The sequence below is a fragment of the Lolium perenne genome, chromosome 2, assembly GCF_019359855.2.
Source record: "Lolium perenne isolate Kyuss_39 chromosome 2, Kyuss_2.0, whole genome shotgun sequence".
Classification (NCBI taxonomy): domain Eukaryota; kingdom Viridiplantae; phylum Streptophyta; class Magnoliopsida; order Poales; family Poaceae; genus Lolium; species Lolium perenne.
In genome coordinates, this window is record NC_067245.2 from 26,016,303 (window position 1) to 26,038,633 (window position 22,331).

The 22,331-nt window shown below is 43.3% G+C and overlaps 3 protein-coding genes across 3 annotated transcripts; 2 read left to right on the forward strand and 1 right to left on the reverse strand.

Moving 5' to 3' along the window:
* The first annotated feature begins 4,115 nt into the window (after positions 1-4,115).
* On the forward strand, positions 4,116-6,777 carry LOC127331527 (large ribosomal subunit protein eL19y). The gene is made up of 5 exons (XM_051357702.2): positions 4,116-4,286; positions 5,482-5,604; positions 5,690-6,003; positions 6,414-6,475; positions 6,561-6,777. The coding sequence occupies exons 1-5, from the start codon at positions 4,175-4,177 to the stop codon at positions 6,583-6,585; spliced, it is 636 nt and encodes a 211-aa protein (XP_051213662.1). The 5' UTR covers positions 4,116-4,174; the 3' UTR covers positions 6,586-6,777.
* Positions 6,778-10,727: 3,950 nt separating this feature from the next.
* LOC127328298 (RING-H2 finger protein ATL80-like) lies at positions 10,728-11,177 on the forward strand. The gene has a single exon (XM_051354908.1). It carries the CDS (start codon positions 10,728-10,730, stop codon positions 11,175-11,177), a length of 450 nt encoding a protein of 149 aa, XP_051210868.1.
* An 8,331-nt stretch (positions 11,178-19,508) lies between these two features.
* On the reverse strand, positions 19,509-20,576 carry LOC127331528 (uncharacterized). The gene has a single exon (XM_051357703.2). It carries the CDS (start codon positions 20,463-20,465, stop codon positions 19,695-19,697), a length of 771 nt encoding a protein of 256 aa, XP_051213663.1. The 5' UTR covers positions 20,466-20,576; the 3' UTR covers positions 19,509-19,694.
* Between the last annotated feature and the right edge of the window lie 1,755 nt (positions 20,577-22,331).

Genomic DNA, 22,331 nt, shown 5'->3' on the forward strand with positions numbered 1-22,331 from the left:
ACTTAGGTAATAGGATACTTATTTCATACTAAATTGTGATTGGAAAAAACAACTCTACCTACTACTTATTACTACTCCACCGATCTAAACTAATTTACTTTATTTTGTTTAGATACAGATATAACTAGATGTTTTTATTGACTAGATACATCTGTATCTAAACAAAGTGAAGTCAATTAATTTGAAGTACTATTTGTCAAATTCATATGTCATATTTCAAGACAATGTTTATTTCATTCGAGCTAAAATTTAAACATTTGTTTGTGGATCGTGCGATTGCATGCACACGCTTACACCGTTAGGCCATATAACTTATTTAAGTAGTTAATTAAACCACACATAGGTAAAAGGTAAAAAAAATCAATTTGATTGAAGACAAGTAAGATTCAAAAGACATGTATTATTACATTTATGAATATTAAAATATTGTGTGGACTAATCAGAAAAAATAAGTATTTCTTCAGTTATGATGGCCCAAAATACATGTGTGGAACTTACCATCGAAGAGTAACATGAAGACCTAGAACTTAGAATATCGCTGCACAACAATAATATCTTTTATTGCGTTTGGTATTATCATGTTATAGCACATTATGATATCCCTGATTTATTTTAAATTTTTATAGTGAGCTGTGAATTATATATGTGTATCGAGAAATAAAATTTAAGAACCCGTTGCAACGCACGGGCATTTGTACTAGTAGAGTGTAAAGGGCAAGAAATATGTGTGTCGAGATTGAGGGCAACCGATAAATACAAGCATTTTTTTCGCAATAATCCTAGGATGTGCCATGGCCCAGTTCGGTCCTTGCATATATAGCCCCATACGTGATACTCTACATGCTCCTAGAAGTTGAATAGGATAATCGGACGAAAATGATTTAAGATACTACTCACAATAACTACAGTATGAACGTCTTACATACTTATAAGTAGTTGTACTATATTTGTGTTTTTCTATACCAATTAGTGGTTTCATTTGCAACATATCACTACTGCATGCACTAGAGATAGTACACACACAAATCATATTCACATATAGAAATGAACATGAAAAAAATTCTATGGCATTTACATTTATACTTTATGTTCTTTTTTGTACATGCATGATGTCAAACATTTTTTCCATTAGTTACAAGAAACTTGAGATGATGGTAGAATATATGAAGAAATATTACCGCATGCCCCTATGCGATTAGGAGCCGAACACACTAACACATATTGCTTCACTATGTCTTTTTTTGGGGAAGCATGCACGCCACTTAATCTTGCAGATATGGCATCCTATAAAATGGACACCAAACTTCAACCTAACTGATGATGGACGATCATGATCATAAGGTGTCGGAACCGCCACGACATAGACAATGATGATCATAGTGTTGTGATGCACCTGGGTGTAATGCAAGAAAATTATCCTGCTTTAAATTTATCGATATGTATGATTCGAGAATATTTGGTAACCTCTAGAAGACAACATTAATTGTCTTGGTGAGTGGTGAGAATGAGCTAACGTAAAATATTCTGCGTTTTTTTAGGCAAAACATACTTATATTAACGAACAAGCAAGCCGCCTCATTAAAAACCTTCCAGTCCCCTTCGGTACCCTGGTAAGAAAAAGAGTGGGTCAGAAACTTGCTGCTATCACATCACAGTACAATTAAATCGTTTGCCAAGAGGCTCAAAAGAAAATCAGGCGGATCCTCAAACCAGGTAACTACCTAAGGCCCCTCCGCTTTACAAGCCAAAGTATGAGCTACTACATTACTTTCCCTAGGACAATTAGAGACTTTAACACGAGTAAAATTACGATCTAAGAAGGAGCAATGTTCATAAATTGCTGTTGCGCTACCAATGGAGTTTCCTCCCTTTTGTATCATGTCGACAACATCCATGCAGTCACTTTTTGACCTCAATACTATTGCAGCCGACTTGACATGCGAGAATAAGTCCCACCCGAAGGGCAATTGCTTCTGCTATCGCTGCATCAGCAACATGCGGTATGGTACTGCAACACCCTACCAGGAATATACCTTGGTCATCTCTAATGACGGCTCGTGTAGCCCCTGAGAAGCTCTCCAGAGAAAACGCGGCGTCAATGTTCAATTTCACATAATCCTCCGCTGGTTTTATCCAACCATGACGTCTAATTCTTGGGTTCCTTTAGCTTGCTCCGAAATAGTTCAGGGAAAGTGCAAGAATCGCCTGGCTCGTTCTTGCCGGTTTTTGAACATTCTCATTTCTTGTAATTTTCCGTCTCTCCCGCCACATGTACCAGCATGCTGAAACAATCAGTTCCTTAAGTCCAAGATCAGGAACAACTCTTGACATACTGTCTCTTTTTGTCAAAATGTATTCTAAGGCTACAAATCCTTCTCGTCAGCCATACATGCTTTAGAGATTATCTCCATTACACCTAGAATTTCCCAAATTTCAGTATCTCTTGGACACTCAAAGAAAGCATGTTTTGTGGTCTCACACCCTACTCTGCAAACAGGACAAAGGCTTGACATGATGATGTGCCTATTTATATACAATTACAAGGAATAGTACCATGCATAAGCCTACATGCAAAGATTTTGATTTCCGCAGAAACTTTAAGTTTCCAAACTTGTGCCTAGAGTGGGTTTATATCAGAAGCCCCGGTCCACTGGTTCTGATTAGTTTCCTTCCATGTTGATGATCCCCTTCACAGTGATAAGCTGAGTGAACTGAAAAAATTCCATTCTTAGTATAATTTAAAGATACAAAATCTTCCATCATGCCTGTTGCGAGAGGGATTTTCAAAAATTTGTTCACATCCACCGAGTAGAACAGTGATCTCAACATCGGTTCATCCCATCATCTATTAACTGAGTCGATAAGTTGTGAAACTTTGGTATAGGCTTATTCCATATGTTTATTTCTTCTCCATTACTAACCCGCCACACATATCCTTTTTTAAAAGTCTAGATCCGTGCCCAAATACTTTGCCAAGTATAAGAAGATCCTTTTTTTTAATTCTGCATTCAACAAATCTCCGGTATGGTAGTACTTTGCCGTGAGCACTTGGGCACATAGGGATTCTGGTCCGCAAAGTAGACGCCAACATTGCTTGGCTAACATTGCCAGGTTAAAACAGTGTAGATCTCTAAATCTCATACCTCCTTTTTTTCTTCAGCACACACATTTTCCACCAAGCGAACTAATGCATATGTTTCTGGACATCGTCATCTCCCCACCGGTAACGGGTCATAACATCTGTTATCCCTTTTATTACTTGTTTGGGGAGCTTGAACACTGACATAGCATTCACATGGATGGCTGGGGCCACTGCTTCTAAGAGTACCTCTTTACCACCGTAAGACAAAAGCTTTTCCTTAAAACCCTTCGATCTTTCCAGGACTCTCTCAATAAGATGTATAAAACAATCTGATCTATCAACTCCAATTTGTGAACCAACCTGTGGTTGGATGGTTAGGAGGGCAGTGACACCCCCAGCTCACTAGAGTTCAAATCCCAGATTTGACACTTTGGTGTCTCATAAAGGCGGAAAATTCTTCAGTGAGAGGCGATGTTCCCATCGACAGCGAGACGCCTGTGGTGACTTCGTTAATCTCAAGACCCGTCGAATCAGTTCTTCAACACAGTCTCTTGGAGGTGCTCATAGGGGTAGGGTGTGCGTGTATGCGTTTATAGGGGTGAGTGTGTGCGCGTATATATGAGCGTCTTTGATTGTACTATGTTTCGTAAAAAAAAACTCTAATTTGGGTTGGCAGACCCAAGTAGGTATAGTAATAGCTTATGTGAGAATATTCAGTTCTAAACATATTGCTTCCCTCATCTCAACAGTTGTACATAGGCTGAAAAAGATACTCGACGCTTCACTCGCCAACTGTCCTGACGTTTCTACGTTTTTTTTTTCATTTAGCATATCTGCAGAATGGAAAAAAGAAAAGTTCCTCTCAACAAGGAAGTTGGAGAATGGCGACATCCTTATTAGTGGGCCTAATAATCTTTAGCCCGTCGGCCCCAAAGATAGAGCGAAACGGCCCACACAACAAAGGCCCGGCCCAACTTGAGAGCCAGGGAAACCCTAATTCCCCTGGAACTATAAGGCGCCGCCGTGCGCCGCATTTGCAAACCCTTGCGCCACAACCACACGGCAAGGTAAGGGAGAGCGGCGGCGGCGGAGATGGTGTCGCTGAAGCTGCAGAAGCGCCTGGCCTCGAGCGTCCTCAAGTGCGGCAAGGGCAAGGTCTGGCTCGACCCCAATGAGGTCAATGAGATCTCGATGGCCAACTCCAGTAAGACCCTCGCTCATATCTCCTATCCTTCTCGCTTATCATGTAGATTCCGTAGATTTGTCATCGAGGTAGTTGTATCGGCGTACTTTGGTCGAAGTCGGTTGATCGATGCTTAGTTTGCTCTGCTATTACATCTTATATGAACGGCGGGTTGCCAGGATTAGTGTTCTTCGTGTAGCAGATAACTCTATGTTCTTCGTGACAGGATTAGTGTTCTCATGGGCCGTGTTTGCTATGAGCTGTGATATTGAGATTCATCCCTCCCTCTATGATTGTTTTTAGTGTTAATTAGTCGGCAATTTTTGTAGATGTCTGCGCACGCGGTTCTTAATGCTGTTAATCACCTGGATTGAGTTGCCGAGCATGCTTAGGTAGATTTTTTTTATCTAGCTTAGGCGTCTGACACTTAAATTGGCTTGCTTTTGGTCTTTATTGCTGGTGTCCATAATACAAAACCATCCTGGAACCGTTCGTGCTTAGTATATTTATTACTTGTGTACACACTTCTATAGCATGCGTCTTTCTGGTCTTTCCTCATGCAGATAATAAGTTTCCTGCGTTTTATATGATATGCTATTTAATGTATCATCCTTGCACAATCATCAAATTGCTCCCAGTTACATGGGTAACTGTTACGATGTGTTTGCAACTTTTGTTGCAAGTCCATATTTCTTAGAGAGATCATTTCTGCACTGCTCTATGCTTGCATGCATAGTTGTTACATAGGTTGCCAAAACTTCTACACCAGTAGTTAAAAACCTGATCTATAGAAGTGGGCTGGCAAAAAATTTGTCCACACATATCGGGTTTTCACTAGTAAGTTGCTCCATTAGCTTAACCAGTATAACCTCTTGGAAACTGTATGCACATTGAAGCTAGTTGAGTTTTGCTGGTTTTGGTATTGTTTTACATTAACACATGACTATTATGATTGTCAATCACTCAGTTTGTATTGGTAAATGTCTAGTTCACAAACACTTTGAATTTCAGTGTGTCTCAATAACAGCTACTCTGGTGCCTGTTTGGTGTTTCTTTGTGATATGCATTCCTCTTATGCTCCCATTTGCTATGTGTGCACTTCTTACCTGTTTGCTATTCCTGCCTTCTGCAGTGTGAAATCATTTGTTGTTATGGTCAATCCATTTGTGCTTCTAATTTGCAGTATGCTGATGTGTTACTTGACCAAAACTTGCAGGGCAGAACATCCGGAAGTTGGTCAAGGATGGTTTCATTATCAGGAAGCCTCAGAAGATCCACTCCAGGTCTCGTGCAAGGAGGGCAAATGAGGCCAAGCAGAAGGGACGTCACTCAGGATATGGTTTGTAGCCCCAACTTTAATGTGCTTTATGGTCATCATGTTTGGAAATTATGTGTTGTAATATGTATGGAACCTTTCTGTACAGGTAAGCGCAGGGGTACCAGGGAGGCTAGGCTCCCCACCAAGATCCTGTGGATGCGGAGGATGCGCATCCTGAGGCGTCTTCTGCGCAAGTACCGTGAGGCGAAGAAGATCGACAAGCACATGTACCATGAAATGTACCTGAAGGTCAAGGGTAACATGTACAAAAACAAGAGGGTCCTTATGGAAAGCATCCACAAGTCCAAGGCTGAGAAGGCAAGAGAGAAGACCCTTGCTGACCAGTTTGAGGCCAAGCGCGCTAAGAGCAAGGCAAGCCGGGTGAGGAAGATTGCCAGGAGGGATGAGCGGCTTGCTCAGGTAAGATTATGTTTCTTACTCTATCCTCTTGTGTTTTATTGTTGGTTGGCTTCAGTGATGCATGATTTGGGTACTGCAAAACTTAATTAGCAATGTTTTTACACATGTCTTTGAGAAACTATAATTTGAATTTTATTTATATCTCATAAAGTAATTAAGGATTACAAAAATGTGTGACCATCTTTCTGTTCAGTTTGGGTGACAGACTGTTCTGGGAGTTGGATGTTAGTGTTGAATCCGTTATGTGTTATGTCTGTCAGTTCATTGATTGTCTTCTATATTTTTAGCTTCAAATGTTTCATTTAGTTTTAACAAGCTTTTGTTTCCTGAAGTAAGATACATGATCAAATTTGCTTCTACTATTTACAATTGTTTTAGAGCATTTTTTAACTGTACTATTTGGCAAACAGGGCCCGAAGGACCATGCAGCACCACCAGCAGCTGCAGCTCCAGCTCCAGCGCCAGCTGCAGTGTAAGTGTCTTCAAAATGTTTCTTCACTTGAGTTTTTTTTCGTTTGTTTCAGTGAGCTAATTTTCTCCCCTTCTTATGTTAACAGGGCACCGAAGAAAGCCAAGAAGTGAAAGGTTTGATATGAAGCTTTAGCTTTCTGGTACTGTGAAGGGTTAGCCTAATTTTGGAGCATCACAAGTTGAGGACAGTATCTGTGCTATATCTAAGTGTCGGTGTCTCAGATACCTTATTAAATATCATATTCTGTTTGTTCTGTGGGATGTAGCAGAGATTTTTATGAAAAGTTTCCTTAAACTGTTAAATTTGAGTGTCTGGTTATGCTTGTACTTCTGTTGCAGCCCGTGTGTGATTTGCCTGCTGTGCCCGAATCTCTCTAGGATGATTATCGTGTCTGGCTAGTAGCCATGCCTACTGATAATCCTTTGTCTCTGCTCTAATCGTACTGTGGATCTGTGTGGATATCAGGTTTATGGAGAACTGATTTCCTGTAAACTCGTTAAACAGATTAACCACATAAAACCTTGTTTGGCTTGAGCAATAGTAGTGTTGATTAGCAAAACTTTGTTTCAGCAAAACCAGGAAAATACGTTTTGGCAAGAACGGCTATTTCACGACCAGATAACTCATCCTGTCTACACGATCTTTTGTACGGTGATTCCTGGACGAACTTCTGGTTTGCTGTCACGTCGATGTTGTATCTCGCGGTGGCATGCAGCCGTGCCCTTCCTTTCTTTGGCCCCTGACGGTCGCCTTGCCTGCCACGTACATGTCCAAACTCGTTCGGTGTTGCCGTTGATTTACTCGGCCTTTGGAAAGCTTGCAATGGATAGTCGGCACGAACGTGGCTGCTGCACGCCGCCCTCACCACCTTGCGGGACTGGCTTTCGCCGTCTTGCACGACTGGCAACTAGCGCGCGGCCTCCGTGAAAAAGCAAACCTTGCAAGAGGCTACAGAATAGATATGTAATTGAGGAATCGTATAAACCGATTTTGATCTTTTGGTATCCAAATAGTATGATTTTCCATGTACTGAATCTTAACAGACTAATCCTCAAAACTGTTTTTCCTAAAGATCAGCCTAAAATTTGTTTCCCGAAAACTGACTGCTAATCTTCTGTATCCAAACAACTACACATCGTCTTCATATTTCATTAGCTGTGATTAATGGTTCTAGTACATACTCAACTTGTTCAAAAAAAGTACTCCCTCCGTCCCAGTTCGCAAGGCAAAGTTTTCAAATATTTTGGCCCAAAGTGAATTCTCATTGGCTCTAAATTTCCATGCAAAAAACGTTAACATCGGCGCTGCAATTAATTGGGAAATCAAAAAGAACTTTATTTTCTACCCTTTAATTCACACATGGTGCATGCAAAGTACTAATGAGCCTAGTTTTACACGGTGGAATACGAAAGGAGGAGTCTTTTGCATGCAATAATGAATCAGTTTTACTCCCACATTAAATGCAAATGTGTCTAGGAGGTGAGGCATTTTGGGACAAATATTTTTTGGAACTTTGCCTTGCGAACTGGGACGGAGGGAGTACATTTTGTACTAAACCATTAAGTTTTGGGGGCCTAGCATGGTCGCATTTGCAACCCTATATACCCACGCTCGTCCAAATTCTTGAAAATTCATAGTTCGACTGGCAAGGACCCGAACTCGAGTTGGGCAGATAATGAGAAGGATTGGGAAGCAATTTGGAGTATCCAGGTGCTGGGTAAGATGAACATTCACCTATGGCGTTTCGTACATGACTGCCTACTGAGCGGTGGTTAGCTTGTTTCGCTACACATGCCACGGATGGCTTATGCATTTTTCTATGGCAGAGAGTAAATCTTTGAACATGCGATGCTTTTTTGTCAGTTTGCACGAAATACTTGCTGGTAGGATATCAAACTTGGGTTCGTATGCATCTTAGCAGGAAAAGCTTCGTTACTTGCAAGCAATGGTTGTTTTATTTCCTTGGCCACACCTCTACACTAGTAGAGAACAAGCCTTTTGTCCAGCATTTCTGGGAGCAATAATCTCGGTTTTAAAATGAGCCGGGACCAGTCGAGGGCATTGGTCCCGGTTCGTTCTACGCGGGACGACCCCACCTTCTAGTCCTGGTTCGTTTGGAGCCTTTGGTCCCGGTTTGTAATACAAACCGAGACTAAAGGGGTTGTAGTAGGGCGTGGCATGCTGTATCAGGCCTCGAAACCCTTTGGTCCCGTTTTGCCTTACCAACCGGAATCAAGTGCTCATCTGCCTCTACATATGCCTTGCCCTTGTCCAAGTGTGATCCACACAGCCATTTTCCACTTCTTAGCACAAGAGGGGTGTATATTGCTTTGCCCTCTTCATATGCACAAGAGGTGTTCGATGAAATGCCTAAGAGGTTTTGCCACTTGAGTTCACACAAAACAAGCCACACTTAACTGTCTTTTTTCTTCTCCATCGAGGTTAACAACTTTATCTTTCCATCTGTCATTGATAAAATGCATGTGTATATATATAAATCGTATCACTAATCATGATGTTCTGTAATGGTTTTTGATAAGCTTAATTATATCATGTAGATGAATTGGCATGGATGTACATTGACCGATGCTTTGACGAGTTCACTTCAGGTCTGAGTAATTTTATCGCCGTGGCCGAGGCAAAAAACATGGTGGCTTTATGTATTGTCCATGTGTTGACTGTAAGAATGTCGTAAATTACTCTTCCTCGAGTACCATTCATAGCCACCTGCTGCGGTCCGATTTCATGCCCCAGTACAATTGTTGGACCAAGCACGGAGAAAGAGGGGTTATGATGGAAGACAATGAAGAAGAAGAGGATGATGACAGCTATCCCTTGTTCCCTGAATACAGTGATACTGCAAATGGTGGTTGTTTTCCATTAGAAGGCAATGAAGACAATGAAGCAGAAGATCAAGAGACACCAGATGAGCCTGTTGATGATCTTGGTCGGGCCATTGCTGATGAAATGAGAGAATGTGAAACTGAAAATGAAAGATTGAAATTCGACCAGATGTTAGAGGATCACAACAAATTGTTGTACCCAACTTGCGAAGATGGCTAGAAAAAGCTTGGTAGCACACTGAAATTATTGCAATGGAAGGCAGAGAACGATATCACTGACTTAGGATTTGAAAAGTTGCTGAAAATAATTAAGAAGCAGCTTCCAAGGGGTAACGAATTACCCGCCAGTACGTACGAAGCGAAGAAGGTTGTCTACCCTCTAGGATGATATGTGCAAAAGATACATGCATGTATTAATGACTGCATCCTCTACCGCGGTAAGTACGAGAATTTAGATGCATGCCCGGTGTGCACTGCATTGCGGTATAAGATCAGACGAGATGACCCAGGTGATGTTGAGGGCGAGCGCTCCAAGAAAAGGGTTCCTGCCAAGGTTATGTGATATGCTCATATAATACCAGGTATTGAGGCAGGTGTGGTAATTCAAAATCATCATGTTGATATTTTCTTGTAGCCTGTCGTGAGCCCAACGTTGGTATTCTAGTGACCGATATCAAAGCTTTGGTGCAGCACTTCTCATTGGCATCTTTCTGCCACTGAAACGAAATTTGCATGAGATGCCGCATTTTTTAGCCAAGTCAAATTGTGTTAGTTGATTTGACCTGTATTTTCACTCTGTTCCGGATAGTATCCGACGAACATTTTATACTACCGTGAGTTTATCAATAAAGGGCATGTTCACTTAAAAAAAAGAAATGTCTTCGTTTGGTCATCCAATATATCTGCTGGAGATGTACTTCGGGTCTATTTGGTTTCCAGCCACACTTTATCAAGCCTAACTTTGATAAGTGTGGCAACCATAAAAGTGTGGCTAGGATTATGAAAGCTACAAAGTGTAGCAAAAGTTAGCAAAAAAATTCACTCTATGATAAGTAGCCATATGGATAGTGAAATGTGGCAGCTCTAAAGTATGGCAAAAACCAAATACATGGCAAATTACCAAACTTTGGTTTGGCAAAGTGTGTGGCTGAAAACCAAACATGCCTCAGTCTCGAAACTTCGGGACGGCCCTCTCCAGTCTTCGTCGGCTGTATCATGGTAGTCCGGCCCTAACGCACTGTCACGGCCGAAACACGCCAAGATGGCTTGTGTCGCCAACCAAAAAATGGATAGAATTGCCACGCACTGTCGCGCTCACTTCGTGCAGCCATCCAAAGACAAAACCCATCCGATACACGCTCCGCTCAACGCCGGTCTCGTTCTTCTCTCGAGCCACACACACACAGGACATGGACGGCGCCATTGCCCCAGCTCCGGTCCTGGCCGCCATCCCGCGGCACACCAACAGGACCCTCTCAGGCGCCGGAGCGACGGTGCTGACAGCCACCGGCACGGTTCTCTTCTTCCTCTACCTCGCCGGGCGCTTGCTCTGGGCGTGCAAAAAGGAGGCCTCCGCGACCGCGAGCGTTGCCGGCGCTCCGGCCTCCTCGCCGGCCGGTGTCAACGTGGTCGCGCGGCCCCTCCGGCGCGCCGTGCCGCTGTCGGCGCTCCCGGTGTTCCTGCACGAGAAAGATCGGGACGCGCCGGACTTCGAGTGCGCGGTGTGCCTCTCGGAGTTCCGGGAGCGGGAGGCCGGGCGGCTCCTGCCGGGCTGCGGCCATGGGTTCCACGAGGCGTGCATCGCGACGTGGCTCCAGCTCAACTCCCACTTCTGCTCCGGTGCTCCTCCCCTGAAATAAAAATGGGCGTTTAAAATACAATAACGGTGGAGATCTTTCTATAGATGTTCGTAAGAGGGCTCACGATCTAATTTTGAGTGTATGTCCACTGTCCGTACAACCATGTACAGACCCATATGGTTCATGTTGTGTTGTACCTCGTTTTATACGTATTTACGGTCACGTACGTGTGCCAAAATAGAAAAATGCTATAAAGATCTTACTCATGTGATCTCTTCTTTTTCCTTGCGCGACGTATACATACTGTATCAATATAGATAGGTATACATGGGCTAGATTTGAATTTCGGCGGATCCAACATAGAAAAAAATATCAACTATGACTCTTCAACTTAGTTTAGGGGGGAGCACCGGAGTAGCCCTCCTCAACTCCACGTGTCCGCTCTGCCGCGCCGCCGTGGGCTCGCCGCAGTGAACAAAAACAAGGAGGGTCTTCCGCATGGTGGATCAGTGTCGTATATAGGCGTTAGCGTTACTCAAGCCAGTTCGGCGTTAATTTGTCTCTGCTTCGTGGAATATTCGCATATCCGCGCGCAGGCCTAGTCGGTCCTAAACATCTTAAGCATAGAGATTGTGTGACATGTGCATAGTTCGTCATTTCAGTAGACATGTGTACAGTTGGTCGTTTTGGAGATCTTGTGTATAGCTCGTGTGTACAGTTGCTCGTCTAAGAGAACATCTAAGCTAGTATGTGTATCCGCTGATCAATGACCGTGTTTCACAATATAAGGCATATAAATTGGACTGCCTAACTATCATCTAGCTGAAATTGCAATTGGGCATAAGTTAGATTTCCCCTCTGATAGTAATAGCGTTTATTCCCTGATTTCACCGTCCTCGTTTCAGTATTTATCCCGATCAGCTTAACAAAAAATAAACCATTCATTATTTAAGTCTAGGTTTTATCTGTTTTTTTTTTGAATCACGACTAGCCCATCACCCAGAAACTTAGCCTTTTTAAGCGCTCCTGAAGATATCAAAACATGGTCAACTTACGCACAATGGCTGCATCTGGGTATTTTTGTGCCTTACAAAATGAACAGAAAAATCTGGGCCTTGTATATATTGGTCCATTTTATCAAGTGCCCGCACGTTAACATTTTATCTTCTTCCTCCATAGGCGGAGACAAATGGTTATAGGTCACGGTTTAATTCTGACACATCAACTAAAGATACTATGAAACAAGCACACGTATCCAGAACTGAACATATCACATCCTACGAGAAAATTCAGGAGAAACAGAAAGGGTCATCCGAGGAGAAGACCAAGACAAACTGAAATTCGTCACCAAGAAAATAACATCAGAAAAGGGGAAGCGGAAATGGGGAGCATCAAGTCGTCCTGTTCTTGGGGAGGAGCAACAGCTGGTGGTCTTAAGAAAGAAGTCGTCGTCGCTGAACCGTCGATGAAGATGAGCAGCAGGCCGCGCGATTGCAGGGATGAGGTTGCAGTGAAATGGCTTACACATTCGAATGGAAAATAAGTGTAGGTAGAGGATGATACCTAGAGTAAAAACTGAACCAAATTAGCAACATGCACGTCACACCTGCTTTACATCCCTAGGAACCACCCGCTCTTTTTCAGAAAAACAATGCACCAACACTAGACAAAATCAAGTTCTTGAAAAGAAGAAAATCAATAGATATGTACACCTCAAATTACTCAACAAATACCTAAGAGAAAACTAAAGACTAAACTATTCAATGAAACTGACAAACTGATACTTGATACTGAATACTAAAAAAATGGGCAAATCCACTAATCACTCAAGGAAGAAGACTGAAGAAAAACTATTGGATGTGGCGTCTAAATCACCTTTGGGTGCAAATGGAAAATTACAGTAGACAAATCCGGGGCAAAATAGTGATCCACTAAACAAACTGTTATAGAACAATGAGACAACAAACGAAACTTATGAAAACTTGAGGTATACATTATTCTTCCTTGATTGTGAGAGAAAACCCCATGTGATTGTGTGATAAAACCTGCTAGTACAAAACAAAGAGATTGTTCAGCAACATACCGAAACAAATAATGAAGACTTAAAAGTGAGGACAAATACATAAATGAAACTATAAGCAGCTAACTAATACTTGAGCTAAAAAAATGTGGTGAAGTAACAAGCCTATAAAAAGCTATAGCACAACAAAATAATTAAAATTGATACAAGACAAGTATGCTTCGACCATCAGAGACTAAGGCAAAATGAAGACGCGGAGGGGTTACTAAGAGGGACCAAGAAACTAAAAAAGACACCGAGAACATGAAGACTAAGAGAATGAGTTATCACACCTACATACTAATGCTATAGTACGATCGCATGTTTAAGGTAATTATTGCTAATAATGAAGACTAAAGTAACTACATAGAAAATGAAAACTTAGAGAAAGACTAAAAGCTGAAGAACACTTAACAACAAAGCTATGACTAAGAGAAGACTACACCGATCAGATGATTTCACAAATTAAGATAAACTGAAGAAACTAAGAACAAGTACTAAGACTTAGGAAAAAGAATGGAATAATTAATTCAAATAAGAAAGAAAAGGTCTAAATAGTAATTAAAACAGAGACTGAAGAAAGAGTGAAAAAATTGAAGAACTCAAAGACAAAGACAAATAAAATAAAACTAAAATTTCTTAGAAATGAAGTTGGATATTAAAATACTGATGAAAGAGAAAATTAGGAAATCGAAAGAGAATACTGAAGAAATAAATAATGAAAAATGAAGGACTGAGTGAATGAAAAATGAAAGATAACACTAAACAAAACATGACTGAAGAAAACGAGCTAACTAAAGTTGCAAAATGAAGGACTGAGTGAATGAATAACCAAAGGAATGATAAATGAGTGAATCAAAGACTAGTAAAAAAACTAAGAGGAGAAAATTGAAAACTTAGATAATATGATTAATGAAGTCTGAGACGAAAATGATATAAAGAATAATAATTGTTGAAGAAACAACAAATGATACAATAGGATGGCCGAGAAGAATAAAATGAGGACTGAGTATCTCCCTGCTAAAAAATAGTCAAACAATGCATCATCTAAAATTCTCGTCATCCTATAATTGACAATACCTTATAGTGCTACAATTGCCTAATGAATAATAATAAAAAGGACAGAAAATAGAAGGAGGGAGTTTGCAAAAGAAAAGATAATAATGTCTATTACGTCACTAGGTGAGATGTTTTGATCATGGATGCCGTCATGTGGTGACCTGCAATCGGACACGCCACCAAATGAGCTTGTCCTGAAACAAACAAGATTTATCCATCATACGGAACTGCATAGCTAGAGAAACAACTAACGTAAATGAAAAAGTACTATGGTCATGCAAGAGCAAGACAATAGCAAAATAGAAAAAAAATCCGGAATAAAAAGCCGATATGAGCTATATTTGATGAAATAAATCAAGATACAGACTGATTATAAGTCAAGGATCGGAATAAACAAACATGCACGCAGGAGCACAGAGATTCACGAGTACAAAAGGAACGGCCAACAATCTGACTTAGAGCGAATTGTGATTTCAGCTAGCCTGAAAATTAGGAGAAGTGTATAAATTGGCAAATTATATTACGCAAATGGTCAGATCTTTAGCGAACACATTGAGAACCGTCGAATCTTTAGGTGGGCCGTGGATAAAAATTTGATGAAAAAATATTCCAGGTGACAATTACATGGGCCCAACACCCGAAACTCTCGACATCACTCATGATTGGGCCGTAGAAAGTGACAAAAAATTTGTACGTCACGCTATATCGAGGGGCGGAGCCAGGATAAACTTTTAGGGGGGCAAAAATGTGATAAGTGGTGCCAATATTATTTTAAATGGGGGCAAACCAGTCTTTAGCTTAACATATTATAAGGTGTCCAAAAATTGAGTGGGGGCAGCTGCCCCCCTTGAGTATAAGCTGGATCCTCCCATGGCTATATCAACGTCCTATATATTTAGTTTAAAGTCAAAGTTTGCGAACCGTGACTAAACGTATACAAGTAAATAACAAAATTAAAATAATTAATATACAGACCATCATAATATATCTTGTGTCGTTTTGTATTAAGGATATCCATATTTTTGTATAAAAACATGATCAAAATTACACTACCTTAAATTTTTTACTAGATTTGAATGCTTTATTTTGACTTCTTTTGTGAAATGGAAGGTAAATGAATAAATTTACATGCCTTGTTTTGTTAAGTGGAATGATTAAAGTAAAAAATGACATAGGTCATTATTTTCAGACACGGAAGGAGTTGAGACAAGGTGATCCACTTATACCTATAGTTTTTAATATCATCATGAATATGCTACCAATTTTAATAGCTAGATCAAAGCAAGAGAGGTTGAAGACCAGTACAGAAGTATGGTTGATGTGAATCAAGATCTTTTCCATTTAGGTATTTAGGATATTTATTGGCTACCGAAAAGTAAAGCATGATGAGTGGAAACCAGTGGAAGACTTCTTCAAGAGAAAACTGGCTAGGCAAATTTCCTCTAAACCAGTGCAAGCTAGCTAGGCAAGTTATTATCATAAGGCAATCAGATAGCATAGATAAATTTAGTGATCACTAGCTTTGCAATGTTTACGCATTCATTCTTTGAAATACCTAAAGAGGTAAGAAAAAGATTATACTTCTTTAGTTCATTGTTCTTTTGACGAAGTGATGGTCATACAAAAATATAGATTTACGGAATGGAATGTTATTTGTAGGCTGGAAGATCAAGTAAGTGGCTTCACAAAATTCAAAATAAAGAAGTCATATGAAATGAGCTAATCCACACAAAAAACACTTCCATTAAAAAACTCTTTCTCAATTTAAATTGAACCCAGTTGATTTCCATTTTTGAAGGAGCTTATGAAAGTAAAGGAAGACTCCTTTAGTGAATGTTTTTGGGAGGATACTTGCCTAGGGATACACCTTTATCACGCCAATATATATCTTTATATAACATTATTCAAAGAAAATAGTTCCAGTAGCCAATGTTGTGCCCTAGACTCCTCTAAATATAGCTATTATAAGAGACTTAACTAGAAACAAATGTGAAGAAAGTTTCATTTGGCTCGTTAACTTATTGATGTTCCACTTATGGTTCCACATTTATTTCTGTTTCTGTGGAAGCTCATGACATCAGGATTTTTTTTAGTTAAATCAATGTATCTATTACATGAATGACCTTACTATATTTCTCTATAGATATATTTAAAAATAAAGGTACCTTTAAATTTAAGATTATAGCAATGTAAAACTTTTCTCTTTTATGCAGGTTATCACACGTACTAGCTCTCACTGAATTCGTACTTGCAGCGAAGGAAAATGGCAAGTTTTGAATAATGGGTGCAACTAAATAGATATAGTTTGACGTCCTGATTTAAGGATATCATGTTTATGTGGTGCCACCGTGTATTATCTGAGCTCTTTTAGATGGTTGATGCATGATTCAACTTCATGCGCACAAGCCGAAACTACTCCCTCACCCTGTCATCCCCGGAGGCAGCCAATGGTCAATGGGAAATCCCACGCGCCGCCCGTGAAGGGGACGGTGGGGCCCTGGCGCCTTATGGCCATGGTGCAGCGGGAGGGGCAGCGCTCGACGACGACTTGGAGCAGCAACAAGGCCTACCGCGGCTGCTTTTCCAGGCGGCACATCTCTGGTGGCTTTGCAGGAACAACGGTCTCAATAAGGGGTGTTGATCGGTCTACGGCACATGGATCAAGGAGAAGCAGCGGCGCCCCCTCTGTCGGGGATGTTTTTCTAGGAGGTGGCTCCGTGTGGCGGTGCATGGGGAGACGGATCACGGGATCCTGAGCGCATGTTCATCGCAGGAGGCACGTGGCGGCGGTAGCTTTCTGGCATCAACGGCGGTCTCGTTGATGGTCGTGGTGTGATGGACTCGCATAAGGTGGCGGTGCTCTCTACCACAGTGGTGGTGCCGTTGGCAAGCCTGCCATGCGGAGCTTTACTTTGAAGATGGACCATCGGCTGATGGTACTTTGAAGATGGACCATCGGTTGATGGAGGTGACGACTTTTGAAGCAAAAACATGAGGCGGCCACAAAGGTTCTGCTACATCGGTCATGTGCTCCTGTTTTGCTATAGGGTTACTCAATGATGTCCCCGATGCTGGATTAGCTGATAATTGTTGGTTTATGTTTTGCCCCCGATGGGCATAAGATTAGCTGATAAGTGTTGGTTCGGATTCTTCGGATTCTGTGATATATGCCTTTAGAAGATTCTATTAAATAGAATCAAAATAAATGTCATATGCATCGTTTTGGTGCAGAGCTTAGCTTCATTCTCCATTTTGGAAGAGAAGAAAAAACACACAAGTCAAAGGCCACTGATCTTTCAAGGTATAATTTCAAGGTATAAAATGACTTGTTCCTTGCATAAAAGATGTCATTCCTGTCTAGAAAGATGTTTTAATTGTGTCTAAATTTAGATGTATGTAGATTTTTTTCGATAAAGAGAATATATTAATATCAGAAAATACCAATTACATCCAGCCTCTGCAACAACACAATATCCTAATAACATTACGGATGCACACAGTCAAAAAAGAGAAAAAAAACTAATAAATAAAAGTCCCGCTACAGTATCTCAGCCCTAGCAATAGTAATAAATCTACCACCAAGACAATACCTAAAATTTAGACTCTTCAAAAGCAACGCCTCCAAGAAGAGAACAATGCACCAGCGCTGTCGTCGTCTGATCAAAGATCTTAGCTTTTCACCCTAAAGATTGTCTTCGCTCTCAAAACAATGCCTTTAACAAGGACATTGCCAGCCAGTTAAGATCAGACCTTGGGTTTTCACCCTGAAAGCTAAGACTCCGAACTTCACAAGTGTTGCCGCCCCCACTTTCATACCACAGTTGCAAAGCCCCGAACACCAAGCAAGCCCCTCAATAGCACATAGACTTGAACCTCCATTAGCTAGTCCTCCAAATCCGGCCTTCATGATATTCTCTTCTTCTGACTTCGCCATGAATCAGCTGTCACTTGGTGTCAACACAGAAAAGACCTTCGCGCAGCACCCTCTAAAACCAAACGATCGGAATAAAAGCATGAACGCGCACGACCGAATACCACCGATCCATCAAACTCCAGGCAATTGAAGCACCGTTACATTCACCGACAGCGCCTTTCGAAACTCAACACTCCGGACAGATCATGAAGGGCAGGCCTCCGGTAGGTCTTCATCTTCGCCCACGAGAGATCCTAGGACTGCCGCCTTTATTCAGGTCGGACCCCCACGCCGGCGACCATCCTAGGATGGCCAAAGTTGCCGGCCGGAGACACCAAGCACAGATCTCGAAGTCTGGAGTGCCGCACCCGGCTGGACAACGCCGCAGCCCCATAGCCAGGCTCCACCACCAGTCGCCGACACCACGGAGAAGGCAAGGAGGAGAGGACCTAGGGTTTGACCCCATCCAGCCCGCCCCAACCCGCACCTCTGCCGCCGGCCAGGCACGCTGCCGGAGGCGCCCACCACCGCTCGCCGGGCCGTGACGCCATACGCCGGAGAACCACGCGCAAGGTAGTGCCTCACCAGGTCCCACCCCGATCCGCCGCCAAGGATACGAGGGAGCCGCGAGAAACGCCCGGCCGCCACCGTCGACCGCCCGGGCTTTCTTTAAAAAGCCGAAAGATAAGGATTTCTAAAAACTTTTGCGTTCCTTTTTCTTTTTTAGGATGCTGGTCTCATGTTTGATCTGGTAGCGATTAAAGAATGAATCTTGCTCTGGCGATCATGGTGGGATTGGTACACCTCTATATGCTGTAAAATGAAGGTACTCTTGAGTTCATGCTACGACCGCCGATTGTTCCTGTGACCACACGCCGTACCAACAGAAAGCGCCCCGCAGCTTCCTCCAGCGGCGACGTGGGGGAGGAGAGTCCCCGACGGCGCTAGGGTTAGGGAAGGAGGGTCGCCCCCAGGTCGCCCTTGGCCTTGAATTGTATTTCTGGAATGTATATGTATGTAGATACTGTGGATACATTTACATTTAAATTTAATTTTAACAAAGTTAAGCTAGGTAGCGGTAGAAAATCTTAAATAGAATACTTTCTTAGAGATTTGTTATCTAGAGATACATCTATCTAGATAGTTGTAAATTTTTAAATTTAAACAAAACAAAGACATGCTTAGTGGGAGGAAAGGAGCAGTTTTGCTAGCGACCATGGAAGGCAGATCGAATCGAAAGTCGACCCTCAGCTGGTCTGACGTGGTTCTCAAAGCTTCTCCGGTTGACGAAGCAGGGTGCAAGGTGCAACCACAGCCATCCAGGCCTCCGGCAACGAAGATTCATTTGCTTAGAAGAGACAAATTTCGAGCCATGCTAGCTTGATCCAACTTTATTTCGTGGCACTACTACATACTCGGGAGTTCATGTTTATTCAAACATTTTACACCTTGCATTTGAAGATTTGATCCAGCGAAACCTACTAGCAGCCTACCGCTACTGCAGCTGCTAGCCCTGCTAGTCTACCGCCCAACGGGCAACGGCGAATCAGCTTCCCCACGGCGCGGTGCCTCCGTCACCAGCTCCCCCCTCCCCTCGGCGGCGTGCCAGCATGGCGGCGAGCGCGCGGGAGTGCGGCCACTCAGGGTTCCCGCGCGACGCGGCCTCCCGGAACATGGCCTCGGCGCGGGCCAGCGACGCGTCGGCCGTGTCCCTCACCATCGTGCCCTGCACATCGTGCTCCATCCTGTCCTCGGCGCCGCCGTCCGTGTGGCGCGTCAGGGGCTTCCTCGTGTCCGCGAACTCCACCTCGGCCAGCGGCGACGGCTTGTGCGTCCGGTAGTACTCCCGGTCCTCCTCCCTCACCTTGCGCGCCGCCGCCTCCTCGTCCCCGGGCGTCGCGTCCCCGAGAGGGTCGCTTCCCGCGGGCGCGGAAGACGACCAGTGGCGCTTCTGCGTGAACGTCGAGCCTGCCGCCGGGTCCGCGAGCTCCTGCGACCCCAGCTTCCCCGAGGGGCCGAACGGCGAGACGCGCTCCTTGGTGGTGGTGGTGGACGGCGACTCCGACGGCCGTGGCGTCGTTGCTGACGGGTGCTTGTCGTCTGATCCCTTGGTGGCTTCCTCGGCGACGGAGAACTTCGGGGGTCGGTCGGCGTAGTCGTCGCTCGGCGGCTCGCCGGAGTGGACGGCAGTGTCACCAGCGCCGGCGGCTTCCGTCGTGATGGACAGTAAGCGGCGGTGTGCCGCTAGGATGCTGCGTTGGGTGGTTGATGGGCTTGAGGCGACGAGGCGGAGCGCTCGTGCTGTGGTGGCCATCATCGTGCTCGCGGTTTTCTATAGTTTCCTTCCGGTTGGTTCTTCGATCGATTTCGTTGGTCATGGCGCCTCTCCGGCGGTGGTTCTATATAAGGAACGGAATGCTTCTTGCTCTCGTTTGGGAGCGTCGAGAGAGTTGCCGGAGCAGGACGACGAGGAGGGCGAGAGCTCGACACGTGGAGAGCTCGAGAGTTTCGAGAATGAGGTGGAAGACACGAGTCGAGAGAGCGAGAGACTGACCGAGGAAACCCCTTGTCTCTAGATACCCCTGGATGGATAAGACTTTGGTCCGGTTGGGCCCAAATTAGACCCATTTGCAATTGCACTCGTACGTTCAGCTGCACTCACACTTTTTTATTGAGGTGCACTCACACTTTTTTCTTAAGTTCAAGGCATTTACACTTTTCCTAAAAAACAGCTAGCTGTTTTGTGATTGGGGCACAGTCACTTTTTCCACCGTCCAATGTCTTCCCGAATCTCAACATAGCTCCGTCTCATTTTCCTATCCGTTCTCTGTCGAACCTGGGCCAGTTATTTTTTAAAAAGTTCCTTTATTACTTGTCCCCAACCGCTCCGTCCCGTGTCTTGTGAGGAGGCGGAGCATGGCAGAGAAGGTCGCGGCGGCACCGCATCCCGCTCGGCCGACGTCGGAGGGGCGGTGTCTGCGGGGACGCCTCGCCCTGGTTGGCCGGCGTCAGAAGGCGCGGTTGCTGCACGGACGCCGCGTTCTGCTCAACCGGCATCGGAGGGGGCTGCGATGCTGCGGCAGGGGCTAGCGGCGATGGGGAAGGTTGCGGCTCGCGTCCTAGTCCATCCAGATCGGCGTTTCACAGGCGTGGAAGACATGCGCGCCACCGGCGAGATGGGTAGTCTTATGTATTCGTTTTGCTCTGTCTTCTCTGTTGTCGATTTGGGTGGGTGGTAGCCAACGAGTAAGTGCGATATTTGTGATTGTTTTGGATCCGCATCAGATGTTGTTAATGCTTCGTATGTGGATGCAGTGCTGGTTCTGTTATTGTAGCCCCTGCTTGATTCGTTGGGCGTTAGGTAGTTCCTCTTGCATCTATTCGTAGTTCTGAAGCTATGCTACAGACGGTTATGCTGATTTGTAGTTTGAGGTAGCTAGCCAGATGTATGGATAATGCTTGATTTGTTTGTGTTCTGCTTTGTACCAAATTTGAGTTTCACTATACATGATGACTTTTGTGCTCATTTCTTGATGATGCTTTGCTCTGATGTTTTATTTCCAGGGTATGATGATGCTATCTTCAGTTTTTGGATTCGTTACGATTTCAGTTTGCTTTTGTCAGGTTGAGTGTGGTAGGCTCTAGGTTATGGTGATGATATGGATTGTGATGGGGGTCGTCGGCCGGTTGATTTGCCATCATGAGAGCATGACGTAGTGGATTTTCCCCTTTATATCTCATCATTTTATCATTTTGTCCGGGCTTCAGTGTTTTGAAGTTGTGTGTGAATTGCTTGATTCCCTTGGGTGATTATTTAAGTTAGTGATTTTTTGTGTTGATTATTTATGTTGTGCATCCTTCCGTTGATGTTTGGGTTTTGGGTGTTAGTTTCCATATAAACAAATGTTCCATGGAACTATTGAAACTGCAGCCTAGTGTCACTATTGTGTGAGTTCAGAGCGTTAGTTCACTTTTCTGTAGCCTAGTGTCACTATTGTGTGTGTTCAGGGTGTTTAGTCTACATTAACTTTCTTCAGTCTGTTTCTTCAGGCTTACTTAGAGTCTGGTTCATATGGATTTTTTTTTTTAGATGTTTACGTACTACTGTGTTTGAAACCACATAACTGAAAGCTTCTTTGCTGATTTCTCATATGAGATTTTGACTGTGTCTAAGATTCATGGT